The 12,480-nt window shown below is 35.5% G+C and overlaps 1 protein-coding gene and 1 long non-coding RNA gene across 6 annotated transcripts in view; both read left to right on the plus strand.

Annotated features, from left to right (window-relative positions):
* Window positions 1–204: 204 nt before the first annotated feature.
* LOC107799091 (sphingosine kinase 1) lies at window positions 205–7,511 on the plus strand. 2 transcript variants are annotated; one of them, XM_016622161.2, is made up of 10 exons: window positions 205–647; window positions 2,262–2,384; window positions 2,483–2,583; window positions 3,557–3,629; window positions 5,346–5,432; window positions 5,547–5,624; window positions 5,806–5,876; window positions 6,263–6,532; window positions 6,663–6,785; window positions 7,194–7,511. In XM_016622161.2, the coding sequence occupies exons 1-10, from the start codon at window positions 326–328 to the stop codon at window positions 7,389–7,391; spliced, it is 1,446 nt and encodes a 481-aa protein (XP_016477647.1). In that variant the 5' UTR covers window positions 205–325; the 3' UTR covers window positions 7,392–7,511. The 2 variants fall into 2 exon arrangements, with proteins under 2 accessions (XP_016477647.1, XP_016477648.1); XM_016622162.2 differs by lacking the exon at window positions 5,346–5,432.
* A 3,755-nt stretch (window positions 7,512–11,266) lies between these two features.
* The window catches only part of LOC107799090 (uncharacterized), a 32,358-nt gene continuing 31,144 nt past the window's right edge, over window positions 11,267–12,480 (plus strand). For 2 of the 4 annotated variants that reach the window (XR_012698825.1, XR_012698824.1), the window contains exons 1-2: window positions 11,267–11,499; window positions 11,607–11,669. This is a non-coding gene — a long non-coding RNA (uncharacterized LOC107799090). The remainder of the gene's footprint in view (window positions 11,500–11,606; window positions 11,670–12,480) is intronic. The other 2 variants (XR_001651064.2, XR_001651065.2) reach the window with 2 other exon arrangements.

A 12,480-nucleotide genomic window follows, 5' to 3' on the forward strand; every position in this document is an offset into this window, starting at 1 on the left:
TGTTAGGAATGACCTGCATATAAAATAATATATATTGATAAGAAATTATGAGGTGTTGTGACTTGTGATTAGGTTTGTGGTTAAGTGAAAAATATCTTTTTTTATTTTTTCGATTATTATTTTAAGATTGATAAAAAGAGAGGTCCCACTAGCGGAGCTTCGTCAGAAAAAACATACTATAGCAGTCACCGTACAAAGCGTACAAAAAACGTGCAATCCGAGAGAAGCTTCGTCTAAACCGGTCTCTTGTTTCACACTAAACCCGGCCCTATCCATCATATATAATGCTTCACCAACAGAGACGGAGACTAATCCACGGCAAAATATGGGTCACAATGAGGCCGGTTCTTCTCCGGTTCTATCGGACCGGGTTCGGATTAACGGAGTTGTGACTCCGGTAACTTTAACGGCGGAAGGGAAACTCCGATGGCGGGAAAATTGCTTGTTGATTAAGAAGGAGGTTCTCGGGTTTTTAATTAAAGGTTCTAAGATTAGAATAAGAGCTGTTAAGGAGAACGGAGGTGGAATTTCCTGCGGCGGAAACACGGGAGTTACGGTGAGGAGGAGGAGTTTTACGTTTGAGCCGTTAACTCAGGATTCTCTTCGGCTTTGGAGTCAAAAACTTCAGGAGTTCATTGATTCACTTGGTAAGTCTTTTTTGAAGGTTAATAGAATATTTATGATGATCATCTTGTGTTTTAGTGTTGAGTAGCTCTGCAAGTTAATATGGCACGAGAAAAAGAATATTACTAAAAAACAGGAATTAGCCACGCACAAATTATGTACCTAAACAGAAAAATCCGTGCTAATATTCTATTAGCTACGAGCGATTCTAGTTTTGTTTGTAGTTCTTTACAGCTTGTTTGGATGGTTGTTACCATTGTGTCGTATTGTATTGTTATCCCAAAATATCGTTTGTTTTGATTGTTTATTTAAAATTGATTGTATTGTTAAATCCATTGTCCTGGAATAATGAAAAATCTCATTTTTCTAAACAACCAAATCGGTGTGGTGGGATTGTTTCATATTTTCTTTCCAATTGTGTCGTTACTTATTACTCCACAATTCTATTTTGCCCTTTATCCTATTTTATACCTACTCCGCCCAAATATATATCCGTCGTTCTCACTCCAAGTTGTGGTTCGTTCTTAACCTTGGAAGCGACTAAAATACCGTCAGTGACTTGCAAATATCTATCACATGTTAGTTCTCAAGTTATTTTTCTCTATTTAGGGCTCACATTATATTTCTACTTTCATATACAAATTTGTTTTTGTTGTTCCTTTCTCCGAACTGTTTATGCTATAATTAAAATTTATGTTGATCACGTTTTATTTATTAAAATTTTTGTGCTCAGCCATATGTCAAACTGGCTTATAGCAAGCCTTTGCAATTGGCACGTAAATATTCTTGTCCGTTGGATACCATTTTAAGGAAAGAAAAACTATCTTTATATTATGGCTCCATCTTGTGCATATATTGGCAGATTTATCGTTTTAGTACTCTTAATAAGTAACCCGTGTTAAGTACATGATGTTAAACATGAAGTATCAGGCTGCCTTTCGCTCTTCATCTTGTTCATAGTTTACAAAATAGAAAAACTTTTGTCGAAGCCTATCTTTCTCATCAGTTAGCTATTTAGCAAGTACTGTTTGATATTTTTTTAATATTTAAAACAACTGAGGGTATGTTAATGAACTTATCAGTTACAGTACAGTACGATACAGTCAAACCAAACAAAAAAAATGTTATTTAACAACAGCAAACGATACAATCTATTCAAACGTTGTATCCTTAAAACGAAACGATACAATACAATACAATATAATACGATACATTATAAAACGATGAGTAACAATGATCCAATGATCTTAGACATAGGGTGATCTTTGTAGCTAAGTTACTTTCTCTCAGAAGAATGAAGCATTTCAGGCATGCTTCACTGTGGTTCTAGTTTAAAGTGATAAATTTCAGAGGCGGATTCAGGATTTAAATTTAATGGACTCAAATTTTAAGATTTTCAACATTGTACTGTTAAAAATTATGGGTTCAAATGTAATATTTGTTGAGATTTTAATATGTGTATATATATATATATATATATATACACACACACACACACACACACACAATATCAAAAGTTATGAGTTCAGATGAACCAGTAGCCGATAGGCTACATTCACCTCTGATCAATTCTGTAACTTTCAACAATAGTAAAAGCATAACTGTTGATGTTATTCTCCTTATCATGGTTCCCTTAGGTCGGCCGAAGAGACTTTTTGTATTTGTGAATCCTTATGGAGGAAAGAAATCTGCATCAAAGATTTTCATTGACAGTGTAAAGCCACTACTTGATGATGCAAATATTGACTACACAGTGCAAGGTTAGCAGGGTTGAAACTTCTTGCTATCCGCTTCTGGTTATTGTTTGTTATATGGATTTCAGAAGTCTCGATTTTAACTCTTAAACTTTGATTCTTAGCAACTAAATATCAGCTACATGCAAAGGAAGTTGCGAAATCATTGGATATTTTGAGATATGATGGAGTTGTTTGTGTTAGCGGGGATGGAATTTTGGTTGAGGTAGGTTTGTTCTTCCTATTTTTATTTATTATTTTTTTTAATGGTTGGTTAGGCCTATTGTTGTGTGTGTTTGCATAATCATACTTGGAAAATTATTCTCAAGAGCTTCTTTTATCATATACTTGACGAAGAAATGCCTTTAATTGTTTGAGGATTGGCTAGTTATCCTCTCTAGCTATAAAGCTCAATAGATTCTTTATTTAAAATACTATTCCCAGTGAAAGATGTCAAAGATGAAAGTATCATGGATACATGTAACACTTATCCTTTCCAGTCACGACAGTTCTTAAGGCATTGATTGATTAACTGAGATTTCAAATTCGGGGCTCAAAAGTTTTTTTTTTAAAAAAAAAGGCTCAAAACCTCTTAAGTTATCAATTAAGAGAAGGATATTACTGGACATTTAAGCAAATGGATGTGCAAGGTTTTTACAGGTTCAAAATGAAAGAGGAAAAGGCTAAGAGGATTTTCAGTTTTGCTTCCTGTATCAAGTATCCTGAAGCTATTTACTAGGGAACTTAACAAAAGAATTGGTGAATCTAAGTAAATAACTTTCACAGCGAAAAACAATCAAAAGATCAATTTTAGGGCACATGTATATGGCTATGTGGTTTTTGTGTTTTATATGCATAGTAACATTGGGGATGCACAAAATGGAAATATAACTAGTTAACGGTGAATCATGAAGGAGCATGAATTGCTCAAGCTTCTTTTCACTGAAATATCTGAGAGATGAGACTTGGAACAACCTCAAGTTTGCTCCAAATCGACATTTTATGGCGTGAGTTCAAATGATTGAAACAGTTACAAAGCTCAAACATCTGAACTCACTCAATCCTGCATTGCAGGAGGCGTCTGCTCTGTGACGCTGTTTTCGTAGTTTTTTGGCTTTTATCTTCTGAGTTAATGTATCATAAACATACCTGTGATCCTCATGGTCACTTTCTTGTTTTTCTTTTTCAATTTTTAGTAGGTAGTTAATGGACTGCTTGAAAGGGAGGATTGGGACTCTGCAATAAAGATGCCTCTTGGAGTAATACCTGCAGGTTTGTCTCCTCTTTATTATTCTTTTCCTTTTGATAAGCACTAAGCTTGTTTTTGTATATTTCGATCAGCTTTGTAGGTGAAGCTTAATATGTATGTAATTTGGTATGTGTCGTATAAGCATTTTGTTTACATGTTTATACTGATAATTGCTAAATTACTAGATTATTTCTCAAGTATAATTTTCAGACTAGTAATAAATGGTATGAGGTGCTGACGCTCATTGTTATTACCTTTAGATGTAGGATAGACATTCAGTAACACGTCACATATCTTCAACTTTTATATTTTGTCTCCTTTCTGCTAAGTGTATATGTATAAGGATGCACTTGTAAATTGTGATAAATTAAATATGACCATAAAGGTGCGTAAATCCTGTCTGTCACCATGTGAGAGACCAATTTACTGACTCTGAGTAAGAGAACCCTCGGGGAAGGAAGGGGGCCCTGACAAACAAACCGATGAAAGAAACATACATGAAAATAGGGTGCACCTTACCCAAGGGTGTGACCTAGTTGTCAATGAAATGGGTTGAGAATCATGGGGTTTCAGGTTAGGCAAACACACTAGGTGATTTCTTCTCATCTATCCATGTCTTACTGGACAGAGTTACCCGGTACCTGTGCTGGTGGGAGGTGACATGTACCTCGTGGAATTAGTCGAGGTGCGCGCAAAGCTGGCCAGACATCATGGTTACAAAAAAATAGGATGCACCTTAAGGACATTTAAGGATAAGTCAGATACTAGGCAAATTGTTCCAGCAAAAAAACGCTAGTGTCAACTAAATAGTCATTCCACCTCAAGGAAATTTTAGGATAACTGAGATTCTATGCAACTTGTTCCAGCAAGAAATGGTAGTGCCAACTAAACAATTATATAAAGAGGCTAAGAATGGATCTCCTTTAAGCTTTAACCTTTTATTTCATTGTTTTAGCTTATGTGGCGACTGGTGAGAAACATAGGTCTTATCTCAATCACACCATGACTGCTATTGTTTGGTAGCATTAGCTGGATTATCAGATTTGTCCCCTAATATCGCATAGCTACCGTCCTCCTTAATTAGGGAAATGGAATGGGATTTTCATCAGCAGAATAAGTAGTATAATTGCCTAGACGTTGTAGGCTCTATGGGTAACTGGTGGTCCCCCTGCGTTTGTATAACCTTTATCACTGGAATTTGACATTTTTCGCTTTGGCATCAGGCCTAGTTTCTTTATTTGTCATAAGCTTTTAATGCTTTGGAAACCACATTTGAAAAGATACTGCAATTTGATATATAGAGTTTTCTAATGTGCTTAGTGATGGTCTTCAAAAGTATAAATAGTAGAATTAAAATCTGCAATCATAATTAATATAGACAATAATCTGTATACATAAAATTAGATGCCCTGAATGTGCGGCCACCAATATTTAAAACAAAACTGTTGTTTAAGCAAGGTATATATTTCTCAACAAAAGGAACCCACCAAGGTAACTTGTCTTAAGTTCTGCAACACAGTATGTCTAATCTTGGTAAACTAGTTTTAATGGTATGAAGATATTTGGCTTCTAACTTGTGAACACAACCATCTCTTTATCTAAAGACTATAGGATTGTCTGTTGGTTGAAGTTTTACAGTGTGATGTGCATGGTCGTTAGTTAGAAACTTTAAGGAAAAGCTTGGTATGTAGAAACCCTTTCACTATTGTTATAATTGTGTGTAATGTATGTTGATACAGGCACTGGAAACGGCATGGCGAAGTCTCTTCTAGATGCCGTTGGTCAATCTTGTAATGCATCTAATGCAACACTTGCTATTATTAGAGGTGGAGAATACTAGGCTTTTGAAAAAAAAGATTGTGCTTTCTGCATGATGAAGTTCTAATTACTCTTACTCAATAAGGGTAAGAAGCTTTCTTTGTTTGCTTGGTTTCTTGCAGGGCACAAGCAATTACTAGATGTAGCTACTGTTTCACAGGGGCAGAACAGGTTTTTCAGTGTGCTGATGCTCGCCTGGGGTATTAAATCTTTCATTTATTCCTGTAGTTTCACTGACAATAATTTGTGTTTTCACATGGTCCACTATTTAAGTAGTTAACGAATTAGTATAGACATTTAAACTTTGTCTGACTCGTCTTGTTTTTCAGGTCTTAACTTATAGTTGATATTGATGTTGACTGGAGATTTCTTGATTTCCAGGTCTTATAGCTGATATTGATATCGAGTCTGAAAAGTATAGATGGATGGGTAGTGCTCGAATAAATTATTATGTACGTTTTCCGATCTGTTTTCTTTGAGTTATGTGATTAATTTTTATGTTTAGATATGTCAAAATTGGATTTCGTCACAGTCTTGCTTGCGAGATATTCGTTGTTCCCTCTCTCTCTCTCTCTCCCCCTTCTTTTTCTTTGGAAGGCGTGGTCTCACCAATAGAATATCTCAAATTCCGAAAAGATCAGCTCTGTCTTGTTTATAATGTACATAAACAATTCTCCTGGACACCCTAGCGATCCACGGTTCTTCCCTCCAAAAACTATTATGCATCTTCAGTTCCCAGCATGATTAGTGGTTCTAAACAATAGAAGCTAGTTGAGTTATTGCCTTTAAACCATCATCATTATGCTCCTTAATTTCTGGTCTGATACTATTGGTCCAGGCAATACAGCGAATATTCCGCCTTAGGAGGTACGATGGTTGTATAAAATTTGTGGCTGCACCAGGTTATGAAACTTTTGGAGAACCAACTGACATGGAAGTTGAAACTATTGATGATGTAAAATCGAATTTCGTTCAGCACAAGGGATATTGTGGTCCCACTTTTCACATGAAGGATTTCAACCGTAAGATCGAGGGGCCTTTTGTATCAATCTGGCTTCATAATGTACCTTGGGGAGGTGAAGATGCTCTTGCAGCACCTGATGCCAAGGTTCGTCTTTGTTTCTTTGCACGTAACTTGATTATACCTATTTTGAATGTACTATTTCCAACTGTGCAGCTTTTAGAACTATACTCGGTCGAATGGCAATCTTAATTCCTTCTCTTGGGCTCATTTGCAGTTTTCAGATGGTTACTTGGACTTGGTTGTGATAAAGGACTGCCCAAAACTAACATTGCTATCGTTGATGACCGAGTTAAACAAAGGCGGCCATGTCAGATCACCATATGTCTTGTATTTCAAGGTAGAGTTTTTTTAACCTTTAAGTTAGCTCCATCACGCCCTTCCCTGAACCTTGCCTGACCGCGGGATGTTTTGTGCACCGCGCTGCCTTTTTTTTCTTCCTTATAAGTTAGCTCCATCATGCAAACTCTCATCTCTTTAAGCATACTCTTTTTAACTACTACATTTCTTATTACTTATAAAGAATATCCTGTGTCTCCAAAAATGTCGCCATGCATGTCAGATCCTCCAAAATAGTGCATTTTTGAAGGATCTGACACGGGTGTGCAGCATTTTGGAGCGTCCGCTCGACATAGAGAATATCAATATTAATTTGTTCATCTTTGTTGGAAGTTCCTAAACCTTAAATTTGCATATGCATTGATTTGAATGTAAAATAAGGCATCTGATTGTTGTAAAACCACAACAGGTTAAAGCTTTTGTTCTGGAGCCGGGTTCACGATTAGATGATCCATCCAAAGAAGGGATTATAGATGTAGACGGCGAGGTCCTTGCCAGAGGTAAAGGAACTTATAAATCAGATCAGAAGACATTGATGACATATAACAAGCTCCATATAAAAGTAGATCAAGGGTTGGCTACTGTATTTTCTCCTACAATTCCTTAAATTTTTGCATTTTGTTTTTCTGAAGGAGAAATTTATTTGGTTCATTGGATAAACAATCATGTATATACGATGACCAAAAAAGGGTAAATATAAGAAAGGATAAAGTATTAAGGTTGTGAATTCTTTTATTATGCATATGCTAAATTTTTTGGAGAACAAAACCAACACACACAAGCTGAAATATTGGCATTGTTTACATGGTTAGCCTTTGGTATTGTGACAAGAATATCGTTATAAAAGTTTGGGAGGAAGCTTGGTACATTGTTCATTTTGTGACTGAATTTTAGGAAAATTTTCACAATTTTCAAAACATTTAAAGGTGTAAAGCCAACGATTGTGGTACAAAAATAATATTTCATCCCTCTCAAATTATCTGTCGTGTTTTTCTTTATTAAATAGGAAATGTTTTTAATTATGCCCTTATTTATTTTAAGATATAATCTATCTTCATTTAATACTTAGTCATAATTAAGGTATTTGTAGTTTTCAAGAACAATTAATATTAAGGGTAGAATAGAAATAAAATAATTAATTTACTCTTAAATTTTTAAAATGACAAATAATTTTAACAATTGTTAGGAGGATAAGAAACACATGTTTTGGTGTGCTAGAAATTTTGACTTGAAAATCGAGATACTATTAGAAGGTTGAAGTTCGAAGACTGGTCCAAATTCACCGACAATTTTTGAACTCATAAAAACGTGTGGAAATAAAATTAGTTACTTACATGTTTCGGCTTCTCCTTATCCATACTTGTCTCTGAGTCATATTGCTTGGGAAATAATTCATTTTATTTAAACAATTAGTAGTATTAGTGTAATATGATCGAAATCGAGCTCGCCAACGATTTGGTTGATTAGGCTTGGAACGTGGCAACCAAGGACTGAAGATCAACCTCGAATCCCACCGAGCTAGAACTCGAGGTCAGAACGCCTGCCTTTGAGGAATAGTGAGTCCGGTGTCGACCTTAGCCTCGAACGAGCTCGAAGAAACATTATTGAATTAACTAACAGTTTACCGAAATATCCGCGACCGGTCGGATATTGCGGCAGGAATCTCGGCACGTATCAGAAAGGAACCGGCAATCAGCGAATCAAGAGATTTTTACCTTTTATGGAAATGTACCTAGAGTAGGACTCCTTTACTATAAAAAGAGGGTCTGATAATTCATTCAACACATTATAACACACATCCCAAAATAATATATTATTATTCTCTTTAAGTTCTTATTATTCTCTTGTTGTTCTGTTCTCATATCAATCAAAATATTTTTGGCTCGAGGGTGACTAAGCTTCCAGGGCTATGATTGTTCAACTTGTGTGGTTAGCATTTACTTTTCCATTACTTATTCCAATTGCAATCTAATTTGTCGTTATGTATCAAGTGAAATCACGTATCCTTAAAACCATTTACAAATTCAATAGTTATCCGATTTTAAGGGTAAACAATTAGATTGGTTGATTTCCTTAGGAGTATGAAGTCTAAATATTAAAAAGAAGATTTTAAGTTCTATATACGGATAATATTTAATTATTACTAGATTAAGTTAATAATAACTTGCAACAATAGGTAGTAATTCCTAACAAATATGAGATTGGAAATTTGAAAAATAAAATGATTTTCTTCATATAACCAATTAAACTCTGCTAATAGCATAAGTATTTTCTACACAATCGATATATATCACTTAAATTCTTTAAAAAAGTAATTAACGAAAACTGAGTTGGGGAGTGAAGGTAGATAAGATAGTGCTCTGAGTTCCTAAAATCTGCGGATATTGATCAGCTTTTCCCTTTGAAATTATTAATAGACAAATATATCAACTTGATAAAAATATACGAGCAAAACTGATTTATTATTATTATAATTATTATTATTATTATTATTATTATTATTATTATTATTATTATTATTATTATTATTATTATTATTATAGCTCGATACTCAACCTTAATGCGCGCTCAAACAAACCTTTAAATATAAGATTTAGCTAGGTTTTTAAAATTTAAAAGTTTTATATTTGTGCTCGTTAATAAATGAAGAGCTATTTAATTTTCGTCGGTGTATTTGTTCTTTTATAAGGCACTTGGAACCTACCAATGCTCTGCCCTACCACTTGAATATACATGTGCTCTACACGATCACTTAAACCCTATTGTGTTCTACACTAGAACTTACCCGTGCTCTGCACGATACTTGGAACCTATCCATACTCTGCACGATCACTTGGAACTTACCCATGCTCTGCACGGTCACTTAGAACTTATCTGTACTCCGCGCTGCCACTTAAAATTTACACATGCTCTATACGGTCACTTAAAACCTACCTGTGCTCAACATGGCTACTTGGAACTTACCCGTACTCAGCACGACCATTTTGAAACTATCCGTGCTCTACAAAGCACTTGAAACTTACCCCATGCTCTGTACGACCACTTGAAACCTATTCCTGCTCTACATGACCACTTGGAGACTACTCATGCTCTGTATGGTCACTTAGAACCTATACGTGCTATACGCTACCACTTGAAACCAACAAGTGCACTGCACCACCAATTGAATCTACCCGTGCTTTAATCGGCACTTAGGACCTTCTTATGCTCTATACGGTCGCTTGGAATTTATTTGTGCTATGTACAACCACTTGAAATCTACCCATATTATGCACAATAGTTGGAACCTACTCGTACTCTACACGTCCACAATTGGAACCTACCTGTGGTCTACAATGCATTTGGAAAACCTACTTGTGCTCTGCACGGCCACTCAAAACCTACTCATGCTCTGTATGGCCATTTGAAACCTACCCGTACTCATCACGATCACTTGAATCCTACCTGCACCTAGCACGACCACCTCGAATCTACCCATTCTCTACACGGTACTAGGAACCTATATGTGCTCAGCACGGCTATTTAAAACCTACTCATGCTCTGCAAGATCACGTATTGGAACCTATCCGTGTTTGATATTGCCACTTGGAACCTCCCTATGCTCTACACGGTACCTTGAACCTACTTTTTCTCTACACGGTACTTGGGACCTCCCCATGCTCTTCAAGGCACTTGGAACCTACTCTTGCTCTATACGATCACTTGGAACCTAGTCGTGCTCTACACGACATTTGGAATCTACCCGTGCTCTACATGACACTTGGAACCTAGCTGTGTTATGTACTGCCACTTGGAACTCACCCGTGCTCCACAAGACATTTGGAACATAGCCGTGCATTCCATGACCACTTGAAAACTAACCGTGATCTGCATGGCCATTTGGAACCTACTCATGCTCTACACGGTCATTTGGAATATACCTGTGCTCTACATAGCTACTTAGAACTTACTCGTGATTTACACGGCATTTGGAACCTACTTGCGCTTTACAATGTACTTGAAACCTATCTGTGTTCTACACAGCCACTCGTAACATACATGTGTTCTATACGGCTACTTGGAACGTACCCGTGCTCTGCACAGAACTTGGAACCTAGTCGCGCTATGCATGTTTACTTGGAACCTACTCGTGCTTAGCATTGCCATTTAGGATCTACTCATGTTCAGTGCAGCCACTTAGAATTTATTCGTGCTAGGACGATCACTTGAACTTGCAAGATGCATGACACTTGGACTTAATTGTGATCTCCACAACATAACATATCACTACTAGAAAACAACTGGATTCCGACCGAAATTTCCGATTAAAAATAGTCGTCAGAAGATTACGTCGAATTTCATCAGAAATTTGGAAAAAGTTTTTTTTTAATTTTAATTTTAAGTTACTGACCACTTCGGTTGGAACTTTTTTGTGCAAAATTCCGCGAAACAACTTTCTGACTGAATTGGTCGGACTAAAAGTCAAATTTCTTTGTTGATTGGGTATCGACTGAATCAGTCGCAAACGAGAAAAAGAAACTTATTTTTTAAATTAAAAATAGTGATCGATTCGGTCGCAAACGTGGCCCACAGATCTAGATTTATCTTCCCGATCGAATCAGTCAAAAATTCTTTTATTATTTCCCCTCAAACCCAATTTTGTTCACATTTTTCATTCCCCAAAACCTTCTCTCCCTTCTCTCCGACGATTCTGGCAATTTTGGTGATTTCAACCGGTAAGTGTACCTTTACATCACTCTTCTTCCATCCCTCTCTTTCTCTTTCCTTCTCCATTTTTTTTTATCTCTCTCCAGCCCTCTCATTCCAAGGTTTCTTCTTACAGTCAGCAACTTTCGGGCGGTGACAGCGGGATATCCCGGTGGCGACGACGACAACATTGATCTAGGTTAATAATTTTTTCTTCTTTTTTTAGTACCTAATTCGCTCTCCTAATTGGGTTCTTTAATATGTGCATCCCTAAAATTGAATTCAACATTGTGGCTTAGATGTCTATTTTTTCTATTTAGATTTACTCTAATTTGATTCTTCATGCATCCCTAAAATTTAATCTTAACCTTATTAACAATATTGTGCATTAGTTATAAATTTGAGAGTAATATGAAAGTTTATTTGATGATGATGTATCTTATTAATAATGTGCATTAATTAGTGAATCTAAGATTTACATTTATTATATAGCATGCTTTAAAATAGTTGAAAGCTCTACATGAGACTTGTGTAGTTTATACGAAATTTAGTGGTTATCAAAAAATGAACTCCTAAGATTTGTACTTATTCATCAAATTAATAAGCTTAGACAGTCAAGTGATATATTTTTTAAAGTGTTTGGCACATATATAACTTATATTATTGAAATCATCCAAGTATTACACTTAAAAATATAATAAGTGATTGGATTAGTAACTTTGATAAGAATATGACTTATTAATTAGTTTGTTTGATTAGTTAGTATTGATAGGTTAATTTTTGGGAGAAGGAATCTTAACCTTTGTCGGAAAAAATAATAGAAGAAGAAAAAAGTGTATCACTTCATGCCTTATATAGTTTAAATAATTTGAGAGATATTTTGGAGAGAAATCAAAGTATGACTATATTATTAATAAGCAAGACCAGGTCCGAAATTGGTCAAATTTCAATCATCTTGTTTAATCCATTTTTATTTTCACTAATTTTTTTATTTGACAAATATACTATAT

Source organism: Nicotiana tabacum, chromosome 14 (genome assembly GCF_000715075.1).
Source record: "Nicotiana tabacum cultivar K326 chromosome 14, ASM71507v2, whole genome shotgun sequence".
Classification (NCBI taxonomy): domain Eukaryota; kingdom Viridiplantae; phylum Streptophyta; class Magnoliopsida; order Solanales; family Solanaceae; genus Nicotiana; species Nicotiana tabacum.

Bases quoted from the DNA above. Each gene is read 5' to 3' on its own strand.
- LOC107799091 (XM_016622161.2), top strand. From the start codon at position 326: ATGGGTCACAATGAGGCCGGTTCTTCTCCGGTTCTATCGGACCGGGTT. The intron at 2,584-3,556 runs GTAGGTTTGTTC...AATTTTTAGTAG, and splicing joins GGGATGGAATTTTGGTTGAG to GTAGTTAATGGACTGCTTGA. The intron at 5,625-5,805 runs GTATTAAATCTT...CTTGATTTCCAG, and splicing joins TGTGCTGATGCTCGCCTGGG to GTCTTATAGCTGATATTGAT.